The sequence below is a fragment of the Phodopus roborovskii genome, unplaced genomic scaffold (genome assembly GCF_943737965.1).
Source record: "Phodopus roborovskii unplaced genomic scaffold, PHOROB, whole genome shotgun sequence".
NCBI classification, from domain to species: domain Eukaryota; kingdom Metazoa; phylum Chordata; class Mammalia; order Rodentia; family Cricetidae; genus Phodopus; species Phodopus roborovskii.
In genome coordinates this window covers 13,322,725-13,347,418 of record NW_026126480.1, presented here as the reverse complement: position 1 = coordinate 13,347,418, position 24,694 = coordinate 13,322,725, and the positions used below count along the sequence as shown (strand labels likewise).

Sequence of the window (24,694 nt, the reverse complement as noted above, 5' to 3'; positions counted from 1 at the left end):
CTTTTTTGGCTTCTGTAGTTCTCTTTTTGGGTAATTTACTTTGTTAACAGAATATGTCAACCCACAATATGGTTTTTGTGTCTAAAAGCTCACAATGAGAAAGGCTTGGGTCTGCATTCAACTACCAAAAACCGACTGTAGTCACTGGCTGCCTAATAAAGACTTTTTATTGACTTAAACCAATGTCCAGTGTAACAGGACTTAGCACAACTGACTCCATCATGGAAGTAGCATTCAGACTGTAAAACTCAGCAGGCAGACAACACAATCTGCAAAAACTAAAACAAAGGCCTAATCCACTAAGGTCAAACTGTACTAAATCTTGCTTTTTAGTTTCTGTAGTTCCACTTCTGGCCAACTGTCCTTATTAATTGAAGCATGCAAATCCCCGGCATGGTTTTTGCCTTAAAAGCTCAGAGACAGGCTTAAAACCCTGAGAAAGGCTCAGAGCTACACTGAGCTCCTGAGCACCCAGTGGAGTCTCTGGCCATCTAATGAAGACTTTCCATTGGCTTAAACTCATGTCTGAGAAGTATTCTCTGATGGATAACCCACTATACCACAGCCTCTGTTTTGTGTCCTTGACTCTAAATCCAGAACCAGGTGGTCTAAGCTGCCAAGTTCTGTTGATTGTTGGGCTGGAACTTGGTCTGCTTATTCAAATACATTTTCACCAGCTTTCTGTTTTTTTATGGTTTTCTTCACTGCTTAAGTACAACTAAATAATAAAAGATCCAGAAATTGATATTGGGGTTCAAGCTTCAAGCTGAACAAAAACTTTTAATCTAATCCCCTTTGTTCACTTTCTTCCTGACCATAACCCAGAACATTTTGTATCCAGTCTCCCTAAACAATAACAAATATTCATAACCCAATGAGTTACTACAAACCACCCTCTCTATCTCTTGAGAATGCAGGTATCATGTTCATAAAGTTATTTCCTGCTGCTTGGGAGTGGTGGCATCTTTAGGGAACCCTGGAAAAAAATCTGGGTTGATTGTTGAGCTGTATCATTTTTGTCCAGTATTTTTGGACAAGTATAGGGCTTGTCTCAAATCTAGGGTAGAGCAGTCTGTGAGGCTGGATTACCTCAGCTAGCCACATCAAAATTATTCTGGGTAGTGTCTGTGAGGCTTGATCATCTCAGGTGGCTTCCTCAAAATTGCTCTGAGCAGTTTGTAGTCTCAAGCCGATATTTAGTTGGAGTTGTCCTGGTTATTGGTGCTGTCATAGTCCTGGGGTTGCATCTGTGGGGTTGCACCTTCGTTTTTGTTTATTTGTTTTGTTTTTCAAGACAGGTTTCTCTTGTGTTAACAGTCCTGGCTGTCCCAAAACACACTTTTTAGACCAGGCTGGTCTCAAAGTCACTGAGATCTGCATGCTTATGCCTCCCGAGTGGTAGGATTAAGAGCATGTGTGATCTCCAGCTGGCTTGGATCCAGTCTTCCTTTTGGAGATTTTAGAAAATGAATTAGGTAACTTTTTTGTGAGTAATTCTCCCCCCCCCTTTTTTTGGATGCTTATTTGTCAAAAGGTCTTAAAATTCCTCAACATGGTCCTTTTTATTTTCCGGAAAAGACAGAAACAAAACCCTTCTCCAACCCTAACTTTGGGGAGCTTCCTAATCTAATCTTTACCAAATTTGATTCATGGTTTCTTTTTTTTTTATTTTTCATTTTTTCAATTTAATTTATTATTTTACAGTTGATCCCAGTTCCCTCTCCTTCCCTTCCTCATTCCCTCCCTCCCTCACTTTCACCCTCTCTGCCCTCTCATATGCACCCTAACCACCCTCCCCTCCCATCCCCCCACCCCAATTCCATATGTAGGGGAATGCCATCCAGTTGGGGTCATGTAGATCTGACAGGTCATGTGAAGTAGGGACTAGGGCTTCTCTCCTGTCTTTAGGTTAAGGCAGTTATGCCTCCGTGGGGGATGTGTTTGCAAGATCCTTTTGTCCACCAGGGATACATCCTGGCTCCATGTCTGAAGTCCCTTAGACTGCTCAGTCCCTTTGGCTGAGACCCATATTCAGGGGGGCCCGAGTCAGTCCCATGCTGGCTTCTGGGGGTCCATTAGCTCCTCCATATTCAGGTAAGCTGTCTGTATGTGTTTCTGCAGCCTGGTCTTGTCCTCTCCATCTGCATCTGGGTTCTAGTTCAACTCAGTGTTTATGTATGGGTGTTTGCTCCTGTTTCCAGGTATTAGATGAGGGCTCCATGGATAAGTTAGTTGTTGATCTCACTATCCGGGAAGGGCATTTATGGTAGCCTTTCCACAGATGCTCAAATTGTTAGTTGGCAGCAGTCTTGTAGTTCTCTAGACCTTTCTTTGTGTTCAATTTTATCTTCAAACCAATATTGGCTCCCTCTTTTATGTTCTCTCTCTCTCTCTCTCTCTCTATCTCTCTCTCTCTCTCTCTCTCTCTCCTGTCTTCTATCCCTAACCGGGCTCAATCTTCCTGGTTGCATGTGTTTTCCTCTCCTCCCCCTCGCTTTCTCCTACTTCTCTCTCCATTCACTGCCCCCCCCACTTCCCCTGTGCTCTGGGGGACTTGTACTTTCCTGGTTCTGTGAGGAACTTTATATGAATCTCTTAGAATACACCTTGTATCCTAGTTCCTCTGGTGGTGTGAATTATAGGCTGGTGATCCTTTGCTCTAGGTCCAAAATCTATATATGAGTGAGTACATACTATGTTCCTCTTTTTGTGACTAGTTTACCTCATTCAGGATGGTTTCTTCAAGTGCCATCCATTTGCCTGCGAATTTCAAGATAACATTATTTTTTTCTGCAGAGTAGTATTCCATTGTGTAGATGTGCCACATCTTCATTAACCATTCTTCAATTGAGGGGCATCTAGGTTGCTTCCAGGTTCTTGCTATTACAAATAGTGCTGCTATGAACATAGTTGAACAGATGTCTTTGTTGCATGGATGTGGATCATTTGGGTATATGCCTAAGAGGGGGATTGCCGGGTCCTGTGGTAAACTAATTCCCATTTTCCTGAGGAACCACCATACTGATCTCCAAAATGGCTGTACGAGTTTGCACTCCCACCAGCAGTGGAGGAGTGTTCCCCTTTCTCCACATCCTCTCCAGCATGAGTCCTCATTGGTGTTTCTGGCAGGAGTAAGATGGTATCTCAAAGTTGTTTTGATTTGCATTTCCCTGATAGCTAAGGATGTTGAGCACTTTCTTAAGTGTCTTTCAGCCTTTTTGATTTCCTCTATTGAGAATTCTTTCTTCAGTTCTGTACCCCATTTTTTAATAGGGTTATTTGGTGTTTTGTTGACTAGTTTCTTGAGTTCTTTGTATATTTTGGAGATCAGCCCTTTGTCGGATATAGGATTGGTGAAAATCTTTTCCCAGTCTGTGAGCTGCCATTTGGTCTTGTCCATTGTGTCCTTTGCCTTACTAAAGCTTCTAAGTTAGAAGAGGTCCCATTTATTAATTGTTGCTCTCAGTGTCTGTGCCCCTGGAGTTATGTTCAGGAAGCGGTCTCCTATACCAGTTTGTTCAAGGGTACCTCCTACTTTCTCTTCTAAGAGGTTCAATGTGGCTGGATTGATGTTGAGGTCTTTGATCCATTTGGACTTGAGTTTTGTGCATGGCGACAGACATGGGTCTATCTGCAGTCTTTTACACACCCTCATCTAATTGTGCCAGCACCATTTGTTGAAGATGCCGTCCTTGCCCCATTGTATAATTTTAGTTGTTTTGTCAAAAATCAGGTGTTCATAGGTGTGCGGGTTAATGTCAGGATTTTCAATTCGATTCCATTGGTCTACCTGTCTATTTTTGTGCCAATACCAGTCTGTTTTCAGAACTATAGCTCTGTAGTAGAGCTTAAAGTCAGGAATGGTTATGCCTCCTGAAGTTCTTTTATTGTATAGGGTTGTTTTGGCTATCCTGGGTCTTTTGTTTTTCCATATAAAGTTGATTATTATCCTTTCAAGGTCAGTAAAGAATTGTGGTGGGATTTTAATGGGGATTGCATTGAATCTGTAGATTGCTTTTGGCAAGATTGCCATTTTTACTATGTTTATCCTACCTATCCAAGAGCATGGGAGATATTTCCATTTTCTGGTATCTTCTTTAATTTCTTTCTTTAAAGCCACAAAGTTCTTATTATTATTACTTGTTTTGTAAGCGTTACACCAAGCTATTTTATGTTGCTTGTGGCTATTGTAAAGGATGATGTTTCTCTGATTTCTTTCTCTGTCTCTTTGTCATCTGAAAAAAGTAGGGCTACTGATTTTTTTTTTTTTTTGAGTTTATCTTGTATCCTGCTAGTTTGCTGAAGGTGTTTATCAGCTGTAGGAGTTCCCTGGTAGAGTTTATTGGGTCGCTTATGTAAACTATCATATCATCTGCAAACAAATAGAGACAGTTTGACTTCTTCCTTTCCAGTTTGGATCCCCTTGATCTCCTTTTGTTGTCTTATAGCTTTAGCTAGAACTTCCAGTACGATATTGAAGATATATGGAGAGAGAGGGCAGCCTTGTCTTGTTCCTGATTTTAGATGAATTGGCTTAAGTTTCTCTCCATTCAGTTTGATGTTGGCAGTTGGTTTGCTGTATATTGTTCTTATTATGTTCAGGTATGTTCCTGTTATCCCTGATCTCTCCAAGACCTTTATCATGAAAGGGTGTTGAATTTTGTTGAAGGCTTTTTCAGCATCTAGGGAGATAATCATATGATTTTTCTTTTTCAGTTTGTTTATATGGTGGATCACGTTGATAGATTTTCGTATGTTAAACCATCCCTGCAATCCCAGGGATGAAGTCTACTTGGTCATGGTAGATGATTTCTCTGATGTATTCTTGAATTTGGTTTGCCAGTATTTTATTGAGTATTATTGCATCGATGTTCATCAGGGATATTGGTCTGTAGTTTTCTTTCTTAGTTGTGTCTTTGTGAGGCTTGGGTACCAAGGTTATTGTGGCCTCATAAAAAGAGTTTGGTAATGAACCTTCTGTTTCTATTTTGTGGAACAGTTTGAGGAGTAGTGGTATTAGTTCTTCCTTGAATGTCTGGTAGAATTCTGCACTGAATCCATCTGGCCCTGGACTTTTTTTGGTTGGAAGGCTTTCGATGACTGCTTCTATTTCATTGCGGTTATAGGTTTATTTAAGTTGTTTGTCTGTTCTTGATTTAATTTTGGTAAGTGATAGTTATCCAGAAATTTGTCCATTTCCTTTGAATTTTCAATTTTTGTGGAATACAGATTTTCAAAATATGACCTAAAAATTGTCTGGATTTCTTCTGTGTCCATTGTTATGTTCCCCTTTTCGTTTCTGATTTTGTTAATTTGCATGTTCTCTCTCTCTGTTTTTTCGTTAATTTGGATAAAGGTTTGTCTATCTTGTTGATTTTCTCAAAAAAACCAACTCTTCGTTGCATTGATTTTTTTTTTTTTTTTTTGTATTGTTTTCCTGGTTTCTATTTTGTTGATTTCAGCCCTCAAGTTGATTATTTCCTGGTGTCTACTCCTATGGGGTGAATTCGCTTCTCTCTGTTCTAAGGCTTTCAGTTGGGCTGTTAATTCTCTTATGTGACTATCCTCTTTTTTCTTCATATGGGCATTTAGTGCAATGAACTTCCCTCGTAGCACCGTTTTCAAGGTGTCCCCTAAGTTCGGGTATGTTGTGTCCTCATTCTCGTTGAATATTAGACAGTCCTTAATTTCTTTCTTTATTTCTTCTTTGACCCAGGTGTGGTGCAATTGCACATTGTTCAGTTTCCACGAGTTTGCAGGTTTTCTGCTATTTGTATTGTTGAATTCCAATTTTAAAGCATGGTGGTCCGATAAGATACAGGGGACTATTCCTATTCTCTTGTATCTATTGAGGTTTGTTATGCCACCTAGTATGTGGTCGATTTTAGAGAAGGTTCCATGTGGAGCAGAGAAAAAGGTATATTCTTTTATGTTTGGATGGAATGTTCTATAGATGTCTGTTAACCCCAGTTGAGATATAACTTCTGTTAGTTCTTTTGTTTCTTTGTTGATTTTCTGATTTGTGGTCCTGTCTAGTGTTGAGAGTGGTGTATTGAAGTCTCCCACTATAAGTGTGTGAGGTTTTATATGAGCTTTGAGTTTTAGTAGCATTTCTTTTACGAATGTGGGTGACTTTGTATTAGGGGCATAGATGTTCAGAACTGAGACTTTGTGTTGATGGATTTCTCCTGCGATGAATACGAAATGACCGTCTTCATCTCTTTTGATTAATTTTGGTTTGAAGTCTAACTTGTTAGATATTAGGATAGACATGCCTGCTTGCTTCTTGGTTCCATTTGATTGGAAAATCTTTTCCCAACCCTGAGGTAATGTCTATCTTTGAAGCTTAGATGTGTTTCTTGCATGCAGCAGAAGGATGAATTCTGTCTCCGTGTCCATTCTGTTAGCCTGTGTCTTTTTATAGGTGAGTTAAGACCATTAATGTTGCGGGTGAGTAAGGACTATTGATTGTTGATGCTTGTTTGTTTTAGGTTTGCTGTTGGCAGTGGTATTGTTCTGCTTTACCCTTGGTTTCTGGTGTAGTTAGATTATCTGTTGCCTACATTTTTGTGGGTATAGTTACCTTCCTTGGGTTGGAGTTTTCCTTCCAATACTTTCTGTAGGGCTGGATTTGTAGATACGTATTGGGAAAATCTGGTTTTGTCATTAAATATCTTGTTTTCTCCATCTATAGTGATTGAGAGTTTTGCTGGGTATAGTAGCCTGGGCTGGCATCCGTGGTCTCTTAATACTTGTAGAACATCTATCCAGGACCTTCTGGCCTTGAGGGTTTCCATGGAGAAGTCAGGTGTAATTTTGATAGGTCTGCCTTTATATGTTACCTGTCCTTTTTCTTTCGCTGCTCTTAATATTCTTTCTTTATTCTGTATGCTAGGTGTTTTGATTATTATATGTTGAGGGGTCTTTTTTCTTTGGTCCAGCCTATTTTGTGTTCGGTATGCTTCTTGTGCTTTCATGGTTATGTCCTTCTTCAGATTGGGAAAGTTTTCCTCGATGATTTTGTTGAATATGTTTTCAGCACCTTTGAGCTGGGCTTCCTCACCTTCCTCTATGCCTATTATTCTTAGGTTTGGCCTTTTCACGGTGTCCCACATTTCCTGAATGTTTTGTGTTAAGTATTTGTTGGATTTATGATTTTCTTTGGTCGATGAATCTATTTCTTCTAGTTTATCTTCTGTGCCTGAGAGTCTCTCTTCCATCTCTTGAATTCTGTTGGTTATGCTTGCATCTGTAGTTCCCGATTTTTTGCCCAGTTTTTCTATTTCCTGCATTCCTTCAGTTTGTGTTGCCTTTATTTTCTCTATTTCAGTTTTCAAGTCTTGAACCGTTTCCTTCACCTGCTTAATTGTTCTTTCTTGGCTTTCTGTACTTTCTTTACTTTCCTTAAGGGATTTGTCCATTTCTTCCACCTTTTTGTTTTTTTTGTTTTTTTTTTTTTTTCTTCCATTTCTTTAAGGGATTTTCTCACATCTTTGAGGGCCTCTATCATTTTTATGACGGTAATTTTTAAGCCGTTCCCTTCTGCTTCCTCTGCTTTGTTGTTGTATTCCGTTCTAGTTGGGGTAGATTCCCTAGATTCTGGTGGTGTCATGCTTGTCTTTCTGTTGTTAGGTGTTTTCTTGTATTGCTGTTTTCCCATAGCTTCTTCCAGTAGGTGTTGGTGGGGTCTCCCTCTCTCTCTATGGTACTTTTCTAGTGGGCTTATGTCGGTCAGAGGTTCAATATCTGTAGCTCTGGGTGGTCCAAGCTCTATAGGAGGTCTCTCCACAGACAGGGACCCGGGGATGGGGTCAGGGATGAGGATCCAGTAGAAGATGCCTGCAGAAACTCAGAGTGGTCCTGCAGAGATAGGCTGGTCTCTGGGAGGGGCCCGGGACTCCAGCAGAGGACTAGAGGTGGGGGTCAGAGACCAAGCAGGTGGGAATTGCGAGTGGTCTGCGTGAATAGGCAGGTCTCCTGTGTTCAGATTTGCTCCGAGAAGTCCCGCGAAGTAGTGTGGACTCTAGCCAATGGCTCTAGCCAATGCCTGGCAGAAGAGGACAAAGGCTGGGCTGATACTCTGGATGTTTCTGCACCATAGTAGGATCTCACTGGGAACTGGCACTCTCCACCTGAGGCCTCTTTCTTTAGCAGAGGCCCTGCTTTGGGAGACAAGGATCTTGCCAGCAGTGGGAACTCAGAGTGGACCTGCAGAGATAGGCGGATCTCTGGGAGGGGCCCTGGACTCCAGCAGAGGACTGGAGGTGGGGGTCAGAGACCAAGCAAATGGAAATTGCAGGTGGTCCTGTGGGGATAGTCAGGTCTCCTTTGTTCAGAGTTGCTCCGAGAAGTCCCCAAAGTAGTGTGGACTGTTGGCTCCACCCTCTGTCCCAGTGCTCAACCAGAGCGGGTGCAGGACAGTGGGCAGGGTAGGGCACCTGGTAGGGGGGGGGAGGCTCGAGGTGGGGATGGGTGGGGGTGTATCAGAGCTCCAAGGGTGCTCTCAATGGGGACAGGACACAGGAGCAGCGAGGGATTCATGGTTTCTTCTAAATTTTTGTTTTATCTTCTAAAGTTCTTTTATCATCTGGAGCATCATGCTTTTTTTACTATAGGCATTAGGATTTTTAATTGCTCTGGGAAGGAGTTTTCATGGTGACAGGAAATGATTGAATTGAATTTGGGATAGGGGCTTTTGAGAAGCTCCTCAAGGCATTTCCCAAAGGTAAAGAATTACCTTGAATGTCTCTTGTTGACCTATATTCATTATTCCTTTGCCACACCATCTGCATAATCAAGAATGATGGCAGTATCTAGGAATGCCCTGTTCACAACACCTTTTAAAGTGACCCTGTTTGTCACAATTAAAACATTCAACATTTCAATTTTTCTTTAAACCTCTTGAAATTACCTCTCCTATCCATGTATCACCATCATGGTTATAAGCTTCAATATTAATTGTATCTTGGATCCAATTTTCCAAAGGTGCTGACTTTGCTTTTAAAGGAACAATTATCCTTATGCATTGAGAATTACCATTTTCAAAAGCCATATTTCAATTATTATTTTTCTAGCTTCTGACTCTAATATCATTCTATTGACTGCTAATGACAGTCTTTGAAAGAAGTCTGTGAATACTTCCTTTGAGCCCTGTATAACTTTTGCAAATGATTCAATTTTATTTCCAATTTCTTCAGTTCTGTCCCAAACATTCAGAGCTGCATGCATGGCATAAACCCAAGAGGTGATCATCATATTGATATTCTAAAGTAGCAATTTCCTTCTCAAAGACTTAGAACTTGGGAGATAGTCATACTCCTGGCTTTAGCCTGTTGTTCAATAGTCTTATCCTCTTCTCTGAACCAGGAAGCCCGTTTTAATTGTGGTATGGGCTCTAAAACAGCTTTAATCAGCTCTATTCAATCTATATCGATAACTCTATTACAAGCTGACCACATGTTTATCATCTGCTTCATGAATAGTGAATGGGTGCCATATGAGACTACATCTTCCTTGAATTTCCCTAAATCTAACATTGTCATAGGCTTCCAAGTAGTTCCTATAGATCCTCTGTCATTTGGCAATTCCTGTAAGGTTACTGGATATATTAAAGTTGGTTCTCTTAAAACCTTAGATTCCCTTTTAACCTTAAAATGTAATGCTAAGTTTGGTTCCCCATTAAATTCCTCTGACTGTCTCTATGATCTGTTTTAATAAGTTTTTCTAAGACCTACATCTTGGTACTCATATCAACCAACTTTTTTAGAGATAAATCAAGAATTATCAAAATGTCTCTCTTAAGGTACTCCTTTTTTCCTAACTTCTCTGGAGGTGTAGATTGTAGGCTGATAGTTCTTTGCTCCATGTCTAATATCCATATATAAGTGGGTACATACCATGCTTGTTTTTCTGTAACTGAGTTACCTCACTCATAATGGTTTCTTCCAGTTCTATCCATTTGCCTGCAAATTTCAAGATTTTTCTCACCCCCCCCCCCGAGTAATACTCCATTGTCCAAAAGTACCACATTTTCTCCATCCATTCTTCTCTTGAGGGGTATTTAGGCTGCTTCCAGGTTTTAGCTATTACAAACAATGCTGCTATGAACATAGTTGAACAGATGTCCTTATTATATAATGTGCATCCTTTGGGTATATATCCAAGAGTGGAATTGCTGGATCTTGCAGTAGACTGATCCCCATATTCCTGAGAAACTGCCATACTGATTCCCAAATTAGCCACACATGTTTGTACTCCCACCAGCAATAAAGGAGTGTTCCCCTTTCTCCAAATCCTCTCCAGAATAAACTGTTCTTGGTGTTTTTGAATTTAGCCATTCTGGCAGGTATAAGATGGTATCTCAGAGTTGTTTTGATTTGCATTTCCCTGATGGCTAAGGATGTTGATCAATTTCTTAAGTATTTTTCATTCATTTTAGATCCCTCTATAGAGAATTATCTATCTAATTGTGTACCCTACTTTGTAATTGGATTGTTTGCTGTTTTGGTAACTAGCTTCTTGAGTTCTTTATATATTTTGGAAATCAGCCCTCCAGTACATGTGGGATTAGTGAAGATCTTTTTCCATTCTGTGGGCTGCTATTTTATCTTGCTGTTGACTGTGTCTTTTGCCTTACAGAAGCTTCTCAGTTTGTAGAGGTCCCATTTATTAATTGTCGATCTCAACGTCTGTGCTACTAGAGTTACTTTCATGAAGTGATCTTCTGTACCAATTTGTTCATGGTCCCCCTTAGAAGGGGAAAGGAACAATAGGTCCTGAGCAAATTGGGAGCACAGGGTGGAGGAGGCGGGGGTGGGGAGGTAGGAAAAAGAAAAGAGGAGAAAAGGAGCAGGGGAAAAGAACATGAGGGATCAGGGAGACTGAGTAGGGGGAAGAATAGAGGAGAGCAAGAAAAGAGATACCTTAATAGAGGGAGCCATTATAGGTTTAAAGAGAAATCTGGCACTAGGGAAATGTCCAGAGATCAACAAGGATGACCCCAACTAAGAATCTAAACAATAGTGAAGAAACTACCTTAAATGTCCTTCCCCTATAATGAGATTGATGACTACCTTAAATGCCATCCTAGAGCCTTCATCCAGTAGCTGACGAAAGCAGAAGCAGGCACCCATAGCTAAGCACTGACTGTACTCCTGGAATTTAGCTGTAGAGAGGGAGGAAGGTTGAGCATCAGGGTCAGGACCATTCTGGAGATACCCACAGAAACAGTTGACTTGACCAAGTGAGAGCATAGGGACCCCAGTCGTAAAGCGGGGGAACCAGGATTGCCTTGAAGCAAACCCTCTAAATGTGGGTCTGGGTAGTCTCTGGGACTTCTGACAGTAGAACCAGTATTTATCCCTCATGCACAAATGGACTTTGGGAGCCCATTCCCTATGGAGGCATACCCTCTCAGCCTCCTCCCACCACCAAATAATGTGACAGACTTTGATGATCCCCATGGAAGGCCTCACCATCCCTGGGGAGTGGATGAGGCAGTTGGGGAGCATGGGAGGATGGAAGAGAGAAGGAACTGGGATTGATATGTAAAATAAAATTGTTTCTAAATTAAATAAATTTTAAAAAATTATCAAAATGATAATTAACAGTATGGCAGTTCCTGTTAAGTGGAGTATCCCTTCATTTAATTGTTCCATTTTAAAATCATTCATTGCATAATCATACAGAGACCTAACTTTCTCAATTGTAATAGTGTTTTCCATTTTTTTTAATGTGGGAAGAACTCTTTTTAAACCAGTCCCTTCCTTTAAGAATTTCCAATAGACTTACTCGATCTGCCAACAGCATCAGTGAACTGTGAGGCTTAGCACATCCGATCTGTGAGCACTACCTCGTGGACATGAGCTGAGAGTATCAGCCCCCCATGGGGGTGGGGATGGGGGAGATGAATCCCAAAGTTGTTCAAAGTTTTGGGGAGAAAACAAAAGAGAACCAAGCTGGCAGGGCAGGAACTCAAGCAGGAGCCCCACCTGCAGCTCAGGCCTGGGCCTTGGCCAATGGCTTCAAGCAGCTTCCTCCCGAATTTGTAGCCCCCTGTTGGGCACCAATTTGAAACAAAATTAATAAAAGACCCAAAGATTCAAACTGAAGTTCAGAAAAGCAAAGCAGCCAGCCACTAGCTCTTAGCTCTACCTCAGTTCAGACCAAAGGTGTAATCCTCAGACTGTTCCTGACTTCACAGCTCTTCAGAGTCACTCAGTCTGCTATGCTTTTCTCAACATGGCTAAAGACTAACCCTTTCATGAGAACCTTTGTTTTTCCTTTTCTACCTCCCTAGTGCTGGGATTAAAGGCATGTGGTCCCAAGTTCTGAGATCACCTTTGAGTGAGTTGTTTCTCTTTAGGACTGGATCAATTTAATGTAGCTTGGTGTGGCCTTGAACTGACACAGATCCATCTGCTTATATCTTGAGTCTTGGGATTAAAGGTGTGTATCACCACTGCCTGTCTCTATGGCTTGTGGCTGGCTTTGCTTTCGGAACCCTCAAGTAAGCTTTAATAAATCATAAACAATATATCACCACACTATGCTTCTCCTTCATTCCTTTTCACAAGTTGGGAGTTTAGCTGGGTGGGGTCTTGCCCTGAGGTCTTGCCATTTATTCTACTTAACATCAGGCCTTTTTTAAAACTTTTTATCTCCTTGAGCACTAGAGTTATCGCCATTACAGTTCCTGGTGCTCTTCTTCTTAAAGTACACTTGAAATTTTCCTTTCTCACCTTCCTCCTTTGTATATCTGCATAAGAGTGACCACTAATCACCATATGGCACAGTCAATACCAGTCTGTCTTGAAATCTCTTCTGCCAATGCCATTAAACCAAAACTCTTCCATTTAGCCTCAGGCAAAATTTTTGGACAATGTCAGAAAACAGCCACATTCTTTGCCAAACTATCAAAACAATGGCCTTTTGAAGCCAAGGATGTAATTATTTCACTAGACCCAAGGTAAATGATAAATGGGTGACTACTGGAGAACAATTACACAGAAAGATACAAAGAACCATGGGAGCATTTCTTTGCCCTTCTTACTGGTTTGACTAACCCACCAGAAAGACCGGACAAAGGAAAGCCATGCCTCAAACTTTCCTCTTTCCACTTCTACCTGTCTGAGGCCATGCCCAAGGGGATGTGGCCATCATTACAAGTTCAGGGAAAGACCACACTACAGCCTTTGGGACACTTAGTAATATTCTTCTCCTCTCAAACTTCTTGGGATAGGGAACCACCAAACTTCAAATCATCCTCAGCACCACTGTCTCCCATGCTCATAGGAGTATGGCCATTAAACCTGCTTAAAGCATTCAACTGCTTTATTAATCCAAATTCCACATTCTGCCAACAAGCAGCATGATCAGATTTATCACCTTGTTTCCTGGTGTCAACTTCCGTCTAAGTCATTGTTTTATTGTTGTGAAGAGAAGCCATGGCCACCACAATTCTATTTTTGAGATAGGGTTTCCTGTAGTTCAGGCTCAAACTTGCTATGTAGTCAAGGCTGTCCTTGAATTCCTGGTCTTCCTGTCTCCATTTCCCAAGTGCTGGGATTACAGGCACATAGGTCATCACACCCGGGAGGACTTGCACAATTTTCAGGTTTGCATTTCTCTGCCAGTAGGATTTTGTGCCTTTAGTTCAATACTAATCATCAGGACCAGGCAATGATATGTTTTGTCCAATATAACATTGTGGGATTATCCAATAGTGTGGGAACAAACCAAAGCACTGGAGTCTGTGGCACCATGATTATCTGAGAGATCTAGACCAAAGAGAGAACTAGAGCCAGAGCAATAATGTGTACAGTCTCAGCCACTGAGGAGGCTTGAGACGAAGCCTTTGTACCAGCCTGGGAAACATAGCAAGACCCTGTCTCCAAAAAGGAGGGTGATGAGGAAGGGGAAGAATGGGGAGGGGGAAATTGGAGGAAGAAACTGAAAAGGAAATTGGAGGTGGAAGGGGTTAAGTTTCTTACTTGTAGCATCTGAAAAAGTGACTTACCTTTAAATATACTCCAGCATAAGCATAAGTACTTCCAAGTTCTATTTCTGGGAAAGTTCAGTTATGAAAGCTGGATGCACAAAAGGTCCCAGGGTATTATTTTGGTGGAACCTCCTCTTTATTCCTCTTCCCTATACATGATGGAACAAGAGATTGCAGATTTCAGGCCACCTTGACTGTTAATGGTGTTTGCTACCTAAAATGTCACCCAGTGGTCATTTCTAAGGACCCAGGAAGCTGATGCATTCATTAGAAAATCTAGGATTGAAAGCAGCAGGTAGTTCCCTGAGGAAACTCTAAGGCCACATACTCCAGCCAGCATAAGAGAAAGTTGTAGCCAGGAGCAAGTAGGATGTACAAATGAGCCTTAAAATTGATTGCCTGACACACTGCCTGGGGTAGTTTGCCATGGGCAGGTGGGAAGAAGCTAAGAGACTACTTAATGCCCCTAAGACCAAGTGGCAGAGATGGATTCATGCACAGTGCCCGAGTAGTTTGCCCTGTGTAGATATGAAGAAGCTAAGTGCCTGCTGTATGCCTTGCAGGGCCTGGTGTGGAGGTGGAGAGGTTAATTTCCTGTGGAGAGAGGCAGATCTGGATGGGAAAGATGGTAAGAAACACACTTATGTGGGAGGCCTGCTTCCCACCTGAGGCCATGGTGTGCAGTCCAGGGCTGTGGCCAAGGGTCTATGTTGATTGACTCCAATGATTCCAGTTACCACCTAAGGCTATGAGGACACCTGGAGTTTCGGATACCACATGTGGCCATTTTGGTGGCCAAGGACCATACCACCACAGGTACAACTCCTGTCTGAGTGGCTTGAGCTGTATCTAAGGGCAAGGTCTGTGTCTGTGACCCACACAGTCAGAGTCAGTATCAATGTCAGTGGCATGAGTTACTAGTGAAGGCAGTGCAGATGCCCCAGATATGGCCAGATGCCTGAGACCTCAATCTGCCATGGGGACCATGAAGATGGAGGGGAGCTGTCATGTTGCCATCCAGGGCCATGTTGACTTCCATCCTGAACTATGGTTGGGGGCCATATCTGGGTCCTTTGGTCTACTGAAGCCACAGGATCTGTGGCCCCCTCCATTGCCATCAGGTCCATGAGACTATTCAGAGTCTCTCTACTATCACCTGGGAATATGTTGGGGTCTGGGAACCTGGATGCTGCTGGGCCCATGCCAATCTGAGAGGTCTATGATACCACTTGGATCATGGTGAGATCCAAGCCAAAGGTATCTTCTGATGCCAAGCCAAACGAATCTTCTGATGGCCATGTCTGGGTCCAAGGTCCTGCTACAGATTGTGTCTGTGTTGATATCTGTCACCCCTGTTACCACAGGGGTCCAAGTGAACTGTGTGTTGAATCATGAGTTGAAGCACAAGGTTCTTGCTTGTTGGCCTCTCCCCGTCATTGGCCTGAGGAGAGCTGACTTGATTTTTGCTGGCCTTGGGATAACAGACTTTGATGACTGTGACATGGGAAAGACGGCCATGATCCTAATAGGAGAGCTGGCTCCCCACATTTGGGAAAGATGGCCCCAGCTCACAAATATGGGTGAGCTGGATCTATCCCTCAACTGGGGGGAGAGGTCCCACCAGCCTGGACTGCAGCCACTTGATACACATGCAGAACTTTGAGCTGGCACATACCAACATCTACCCCATCTACGACCTGCTGAAATGTGTGAAAGGACTGGTCCTGCAGAGCCATGACCACATGGTCTACATGACCCAGGGCAAAAGTGGGATGTGAGGAGTTCAGTTGCTATGCTGGAGGCCAGGAACATGAACAACAACACAATACACAATGAACATCTGCAAGGAAAGCTGTTTGGACAAGAGTATACCACATGATACACACAGCAGCTGCCAGGGCCAGTAAGATGAATGAAGAGGTGATGGAGAGGTAGAGACACAGGAACAGTGCTTTGTTTTGTTTTGTTTATTTTTCCTTGGTTTTGTCATGTGTGCTTGATTATTTTTTTTGTTATTTCATTTGTTTTTTAATTGAAATAGGTATTTTAATTGTATATTTTTATTCTTTAACATTTTTATTTAATTGATTTTAGCACTCTTTTCTTTTTTATCCTTATCTTATTTTTATTATAATCTTTATCTTATTTTTATTATTCCTGTTTTAGTTTTCCTTTGGGTTGAAACACTACAAGAGTGAGGGGCTGATGCAGAGGGGTGACTGGGAAATATGTGATATTGGAGTGCACACTGTGAAATTCTCAAAGAATTAATAATAATAATAAAATAAAAAAAAACCTTGGTCACCTCTTTTCATTTGGTGGTGACTTTGTTTTGTGGATAGGGTCTTACTATGTAGACCAAGCTGGTCTCAAATTCACAGAGATCCTTCTGCCTCAGCCTCCCAAGTACTGGGATTAAAGGAGTGAACCATCACACAAGGTTTACATGTAATTTGTAAATTTGTAATTTGTAAAATAGGACAAAGGACAGCCACCTTCTGCTTTCTTCACTATCTAGCACCCAGCTCTCTCCTCTCTCTCTCTTTCTCTCTCTCTCCTCTCTCTCTCTCTCTCTCTCCCCTCTCTCACGCATGTGTACGCATGCTACACACACACACACACACACACACACACACACACACACACTGTCCTAAGTGGAATATAACAGAAGGGAAGGTCCTGACTCATTGTGGAACAAAGGAAAAGATGCAGGATGTGATCTCAGTTTTGTTGGGAGAGTAATTGTTTAGCAGCACCAGGTTCTGGATTCTATTTTTCTACAAATAAATCTATGGCAGAGATTCAGGAGTTCCGGTTTTCCTCAGCTACATAAACAGTAAGAGGCCAATCCTGGCTGATAGTACCTTGTTTCAAAAAACAAAACAAAATCACCTCAAAACAAAAAAATTAAAAATATATACTAATAAGACACAAGTTATGTAATTTAAGTAGTTCACAAACAATCTGGGATCTCTTTCAGATTTAACCTGAAACTGAAAGTACATTGTCCACAGGTTGATTAGACCACAGCACTGCCTTCTGCAACACTTGCTTTTAGAAGAGACTGGAGACCCAGCCACCAAAGACATGCTCAGGTACCTGACAAATCTAAACTCTGTCATCTGAAGGGGAAGGTCTCTAAGGTTGAAGGATTCTTAGAAAAAGTCTGAGGGCTGCAGTGGGTTTAGCATAGAGGGTCTGTGTCTATGATTCAAGGGATATAGCCAGAAGATCAGTTCTGGGCAAGAAATAGCCCATGTAGGGAGATGGAGTCAGAGCTAGATTAAATATATAAATATATAAATATATAAATATATATACATATATATATATATATATATATATATATATATATAATGCAGGACTACTCTATTTACCCCCCCCAGGTCCTATAGGAAGCAACTGCCATCTGTGCACATAGGTGCTAATGTATATAGACTTTTTCATTCCTGTACTTCCTGGGTTTCATTAATCCCATTTTCCTTGCAGCTCCGTGCAAACATGAGCTTTTTGGCTTTATTTACCCATTTTAAAAGAGCTTTAAAGACTACATTCTTGTTATGTAGCCCAGTCTAACCCAGACCTTGAGGTCCTCCTGCTCCAGATCTCTTGCAAGTTAGGGAATGTTGACTAATTATTGTTGTTGCTGTTGGTGTAGAATCTTGCAGATATAAAGCAGAACTAAAGGACAGTGAGAAGGAGTGAGGAAAGGGGAATGGCAATGAAGGGAAAGAGAGATGGAATTTTAATTGGCAGGCACATATTGCAGGAGTTCATACTGGGGCTGTAGTGACTCAAGCTGCATACTTTCAGTCTGAGTAGGGTGTGAGGGCCATCAGGGCCAGTGAAGGAGGCTGTACTTAGGTGTCCCAGAGGGAAGCAGGCACCAGTCTTGCCAAAGGCAAATATCTGGATCAACCACACGAGGAAATAGGAAGGAGAGGAGAGAATTGGAAACTTAGTCCAGACTGGCTGAGCCATGCTTCCTGAATGAGAAAGTCCCTCTGCTGACTGACCGATGCAACAGGATTCCTTTCTGCTAGCACCTCCACCTGCGATTTCTCAGACTTGGTACTGTCAATACAGAGCTTTGAAGCTGGGTATAGATCAATAGAAATGTGTTTGCCTGGCACGCACGAAGTTCTAGGTTCAATCCTCAGCAATGATGAGCTATAATCCATGCTGGGTGATCGCTCCCCAAAAGCAAACTGTGAACTGCAGATGGCTCCTTGGTTAGAGCAAGTGGTTCCTCTTGCAGAGGGATCAGAGTTCAGCTCCATCACCCATGTCAGGTGGCTCACAAGTGCCTGTAACTCCAGCTCCAGAGAACCTGACATGTCTGACCTCAGAGGGCACCTGCACTGAGATGCACAGTATCCCCAAACATAAGATGTACATACATATACATTACTGAACATAAGAAAAATAAATCTTTTTTTAAAAAAGCAAATTATATCAGAATTGATAAGGAGCTCATTAGAAACTCTAAATGTATGGCTTTGGGACTGGGTCCAGAAATCTCTTGGTGACAGGTTTCCAGAGAAATTCTTATACAAGCTACTTTAGGAAACATTTTTAATAAGTAACAGGATCCTAAATATCTCAGGTTGTTCAAAAGGCCAAAGGAAATCAACCCTGTTGGTATGGTGACCAGAGCTTAATTTTACCTTTGTTTTTGTTTTTTGAGGCTCATTACATCCTAACCTTGCCTGGGACTTTGGATGCCCCTGCCTCTACCTACCAAGGGCTGGGATTATAGGTGTGTGCTTCCATAATTGGTTGTCTAAGAAGACTTCAAGTATTTAGGTGGCTATCTTATGTAGCAGAATATGCTTATTTTACAATAAGTAATGGTGTGTTAAGAGTTGAGAATGTACAGAGGTGGAAACCTTCACTGCAGTGTAGAACTTAGGTCTGTTGTTTCCACAGCATCCCCTAAAGGCTCAGGGCAGGAGAAGCCAAGCTGTGGAGGAGGAGCCTTCCAAAGAACAACTAGTTAGCCATGGCATGCAGCAACTTTCTGCCATTCTCAAGTTGTGGGGAGAGCATTTTGTTTCCAGCTAAGTCAAGACTCTGTGGAAAGGAACACAACAGGCTTAGATAAGTGTGGGGAGACTTTCCATGAATTTCCAAAAGCCAAAGGCAGGAATGAAGGGATGGGTCCATACCAATGATGGGAAGTGACCTTTCTTGTCATTCCTTGTCTTGCTTTCGGTGTATATATTAAGCTCCACCTCTCAAAAAGTAGCACAAGCAATACATTCTCATAAGATACAGCTGTTAATAAGGCTGACTGTGTTAATCTGCTTTCTTTCTTTTGGTTTTTCTTTTATTGTGTGTGTGTGTGGGTACATGCACATGTGTGGGCATATGCTGTTGTGTGGGCACAGGCATATGTGTCAGAACATGAATTTGGAAGTTAGAGGACAATCTCTGGTGTCATTCCTAAGGCACAGTCCACCATTTTTGTTAAGACAGGGACTCTCAGAACCTTAGGACACACAATGTAGGCTGGTTTGTCTGCCCAGAGAGACTAGGGGATCTCAGGGACCCATCTCTCTCCACCTCCCAGTGCTAGAATACAAGTGCATACCATCACACCCCACTTTTTTTCCTATGGATTCTGGGAATCAAACTCAGATCTATGTTTGCAAGGCAAGTACCTTATCCAATGAGCTACCTCCTCAGTTTGTGTCTATTACTACCACAAAATCCTTGATACTGGAAAAGTTTATAAAATAAAGGTGCTTGCTAAGTTCATGGTTTGATAGCTGGAAAGTCTAAATATCATGGCAATACTGACTGGTTAGGGTTTTCCTAAATCACAATAGGGCAGAGAAGCCATTGCCATGTGCAGAAGGGAATACATGGCAATAGAGGGAGCCAGAAAGGTTCTGGGGTCAGACTTGCTCCTGTAGGAACTGAGCAGGATTGCACATGTGAAATGATCTCTTCTGAGGGTGATTTTCTCCAGGACCTAGTCACTTCCCAGCAGACCTCACCTCTTAAAGGTTTCTCTACCTTCATACGGCCACACTGGGGACCTGCGGAGGACATATCCAAATCTTAAAACATACTGACAGCATTAAAAGTCATTCAAAGGTAGCTAGTTGAGTGTGAGCCATCAGTTATTCAAATATGGAGAAGAATGTAAGTATCTGTGCTAAGTAAAAGATCAGGGCCTATGACAGACCTGCTGAAATATGGACTGTTTGCCCCTGGCAGGCTACACACTACCTAGCTCTCTGTGTTACCAGGATTGATTGATCCCGAGGACAGAGGATGTCAGTCACCTCATCTCTAGTAAAGGACCCAAATGGATATATTCAGAGTCCTGATAATCAATTCTTGGAGCAGTGTGAGCAGGAGCCTGGACCTCCAGATGTGAAATGGAGATTCAGTCATTAACCCAGAGCTGATCCATCAACAGATTGTCAGTACTCTGCACTGCCGCGCCCGTGCAGCCAGAGTACCGAACTTGGCAGAGGGTGTCCGGATCGAAACACTTAACAGACCACCACAAAAAGTGAAGAAGAAGCTGCTGCCATTTATTACAGAGAGTAATGGGCTTATATACCCAAGCCAGGGGATGGGCTAAGCATAGGAGGAAGTCATGCATCACCCACACCTGGGGTCAAGGTATAGGCACTGCACACCAGAAAGTTCTGAAAACAACCTTGTTTGCATGGAAGTTCTACAGCTGGGTGGGGAGGAAGAGAGCTGTAAGGGACAAGTACTTAAATCTCCCAACATTTCATTGTCTTATACCCCTATTTCATTGTCTTATATTTGCTTGCAGCTGTTTTTGAACTTGAAGATGACACCAAAATTTCACATGCTTCTCCTGACTTATTGGTTGTTAACCCAGCAGGTAATATTCTCAACCCACACTCTGTTGACCCTGCTTTCCCCTGCCCACATCTTCATGATATTACTGTTCCCAGAGCTGAGTACATAGTTAGACAATAGTGGAGGGCATGAATCTTGGAGACACCATGTAAAGATATCAGTAAGGGAGAAGGTTGCGTGGGGATGATTGTGAGCAATATACACTGATATATGTATGTGAAAATATCATGATAGGCCTGTTGTTTTGTATACTGACTAAAAATGTGGTTGAATAAAGAAGAAAAATGTAGTACCCATAAACACAAAAGGATCAGAGATCTCAGCCTTGCTTTCTACAAATCTTATAATAATATTGTGACCATACATGCATGTGCCATGTATGAGGTTGGAGTAGGTGACATGCTATAGACTTCAGACAGCACCCAGCACATGCTGATAACTTAGCAAACTTAAGTTGTAACAAAGAACCCTACTTCTTCCTTTCAGGTGACAGGCCTGACTGAGCCTTCCAATCTGGACATGGCTCCCAATGCATTTGATGATCAGTATGAGGGCTGTGTCCAAGAAATGGAGAAGAAAGCACCCCAATTGTTAGAGGAAGACTTCAACATGAATGAGCAATTAAGACTTGAGTGGGAAAGGGCAGAGGCAAAATGGAAGGTGATGAAAAAGACAAGAAGCTATCCAGAAGGTTTCCATGATTTCCACGGAACGGCTTTAGTAGCCTACACTGGGGACATTCACAAAGATTTTAACAGAGCTGTTAGAGAATTCAGGAAAGATTTCCATAACTTTCATTACAAGGCCTTCCATTACTACTTAACAAGAGCTCTTCAGCTTCTGAATAACACTAGTTGTTACACAGTTTACCGAGGCACCAAGAACAAGTTTCTTTACAGAGGGAAGGGCTCTGTGCGGTTTGGGCAGTTTGTTTCCTCATCTTTCGATGAGAGAGTAGCTCTTTATACCTTTAGTAGTGCTAGTGGGACACTGTTTACCATCAATACCTGCTTGGGTGTTAGCATAACTGGATTTTCCTACTACCCTAATGAAAAGGAGGTATTAATTCCAGGCTATGAAGTATATCACAAAGTCACTGTAACGCCAAGTGAAAAAGCAAATTACAATATTTTTCTGAATTCTACCAAAAGAGGAAAAAGCAACTTCAATTGCTTTATAACTCAGGTGAGTGTGGGTCTGTGTCTGCCTTTCAAGGCATAGTTCAAGTATCATTTGTAGTAACCCTTCCTTAATACTTCCAGAGAAAATTACTATACCGTGTTCTCTGTCATAGGTCTGGGGTCAGACTCAATTGTAATTTGGTTCAAATATCAGTAACTCTGTATCCTTGGCCACTATCCAGAAACTGTGTCTCAGTTTCCCCATTTGAATGATAAAGACGCAAATGACAAATATTCTATGATATTGTTTGAAAATTTAGAGAGAAGCATTCAACACATATGACTTGGCATCCAGGCTCCACTCTATGTTGTCCTAAGAGATTAAGTTTGACTGAGAGGCCAGGGAGCCATCCTGAAATGAGTTACAGTTAGACTACTGAGTGCTGAGAAATCATTGCTCTAATCAGCCCTGACACTCAGAGGGGTTTCTGGAAACATGAGAAGTCTTTGCAGCTGGAAGTGAAACTACAGGAAGTGATCGCAGGGATCTAATGCATTTACATAGAGAAGTTCAGAGTTAGGATGAGGCCTGAGGAAAGCAAGACCCAACCCAGGTACACAGTCTAGCCAGAAAGACGCTGTCCATCTGGGAGAAACATTGATATCCAGTCCAGGCAGGCTGAGCTTCTCGTTCACACCAGCTGACATAGAAGGAATACACATTGCTGTAACAATGGACTTTCACAAGGTTCACACTCAGAAACCTCTCCTTGGGTGAAGAAGGAAAAGCACACAGGGCTCCCTAGAAGGCCAGGAAGAGTCCAGATAGAAAAGGTTTTTCTCCCCAGCCAGTGTCTTAGAGCACAGAACTCTGGAAGCTGTCAATCCATCAGTTTGTTCACCTCCTGGTACTTGAGTTCTTTAGGAATCCTGAGAAAGCCAGAGGAGTCTACCCTGACACACTGACTCCTAGAGCCTACTCCCCTGGGTTTTGAGCTGGATGTAAAGTTCTGAATGTTTCGGAGACATCTGTGTCTTGAGACATCTCACATGGAAACCTTTCCTTCTCCTCCCATCTACAGGAGCCAGAGACAGCCCTGCATTCCTGCTGCTTGTGGTGCTACCTGGTCTCCTGGTCCAGCTGTTTTCTCTTGCTGAGCTGTAGTCATCTCCTGCCTGCAGTTCATGGTGCTGAGTGTTGAAGGGAGGCCAAAGGGCTAGAACTTGGCAGGTTCTCTAAGGCCTGTGGGAAAATGAAGGGTGGGATCATTTGGGGGTGTTGTGCCTATGGGTTTTCTCAGTTTCCAAGGAAGTGATACCAGACTGCAAAAGTAAAAGGTTTTTATTGTTAAGAACAAAACTGGCTGGGATCTCACTGTATCGGAAGAGTAAGGCACCTGCTTACAATTGGGAAGCATTTTTAAACGGGAAAAGGGAAAGGGAGGCTTGAGACTGCTACTCAGTTCACAAGGTTTTCAAGGTTATAGACATTTTATAGGGTACAGAGTTTCAGGGTTAGGGGGTTTTCTTATGTTTGTTGTTTATTTCCTGAGAACAACATGAGGCTCTGTACTCTGTAGTCAGTTATCTACTGGCAGAATTTCTTGTCCCTTCTTGCCATAAGCTCTAATTTTTAATCTTTCTATCACAGGGGGAGATGGACTTTAGTATTTACAGCTTCTTTGACATCCAATGAACCTACTAGGTCTGTGGGTGATATTTTGTGCTCTGACTTCTAATTTACTACCCTTGGACACTCTGCTAGGATCAAGGCTTGTTTGCATGGTCCACAGGCACAGTTTTAAAGTATGCAATATGGTGCTGAAGGCTGGAGAGATGGGCCAGCCTTACAGAGCACTGACTGCTCTTCCAGAAGATCTTGGTTCAATTTCCAGCACCCATATTTCAGCTCACATCTGTCTGTAACTCAAAGATCTGACATTCTCACACAGATATACATGCATGCAAAATAGAATAAATACATTAATTAAAAGAAGTTCAAGTTCATCCTTGACTACATAGATTTTTGAGGGTGACCCAGTCTGCATACGATCTTGTCATTCAAACAAACAGAGCAATATGGTGCTGAATATTACAATGCAGTAAGATAAACCATTTATAATCACACCTTGATTTTCTGTGACTATGTATTTCTATAGGTTGTATTATTGGTTTGAGAAGCTCTTCTAAGGCATGAGGTCTGATAGTCCCACTGATAACAGCTGAGAATATTCATGCTGTACATTTCTCACAGATACTCCTGTGGTTAAAGCCATTATGTTACCCCTGGGAATAGTGCATAAACGTGTAGTGAGATATTCACTTAGTCCCTACCTGTGGCACTGACCACGCCCATTGGGGTGGGGATAGGGGCGGTTGTTACCTGAGGGAGCTAGGTCTAGGGAAGGGGCCCAGAGCTCTTTCTTGCTTGCAGCACAGGGACTGAAGAGCATCTGGAGGCATCTTTGGGACCAGGAACCTGATGGTTCATATGTCTCTGTTATAAATTATTTCTCCCTGAATAAACATCTAATCATCCTATTTGTTTTTCCTGATCCTTATTAAACTACATTATAAACGTTGTGCAAATGGAGCTCCTCCGATGGCAAGGCCCTTTGCAGAATCCCATCCATTTGGCAAGGACCTGTGGAAAAAATACTACAAAGTCCTGTCCTGATCCTAGGAAGGTCATAAACTTCAGGCCTCTCTAACTTTTGATATGTTT

General features: G+C 42.1%; 1 protein-coding gene across 1 annotated transcript in view; it reads left to right on the top strand.

Moving 5' to 3' along the window:
• The window catches only part of LOC127227992 (T-cell ecto-ADP-ribosyltransferase 2-like), a 30,579-nt gene extending 6,171 nt beyond the window's left edge, over positions 1 to 24,408 (top strand). The window contains exons 2-4 of the mRNA XM_051192392.1: positions 20,799 to 20,870; positions 21,335 to 22,037; positions 23,055 to 24,408. Of these exons, the coding sequence (XP_051048349.1) occupies positions 20,817 to 20,870; positions 21,335 to 22,037; positions 23,055 to 23,134 (837 nt within the window). The 5' untranslated portion in view covers positions 20,799 to 20,816 and the 3' untranslated portion in view covers positions 23,135 to 24,408. The remainder of the gene's footprint in view (positions 1 to 20,798; positions 20,871 to 21,334; positions 22,038 to 23,054) is intronic.
• Positions 24,409 to 24,694: the final 286 nt, after the last annotated feature.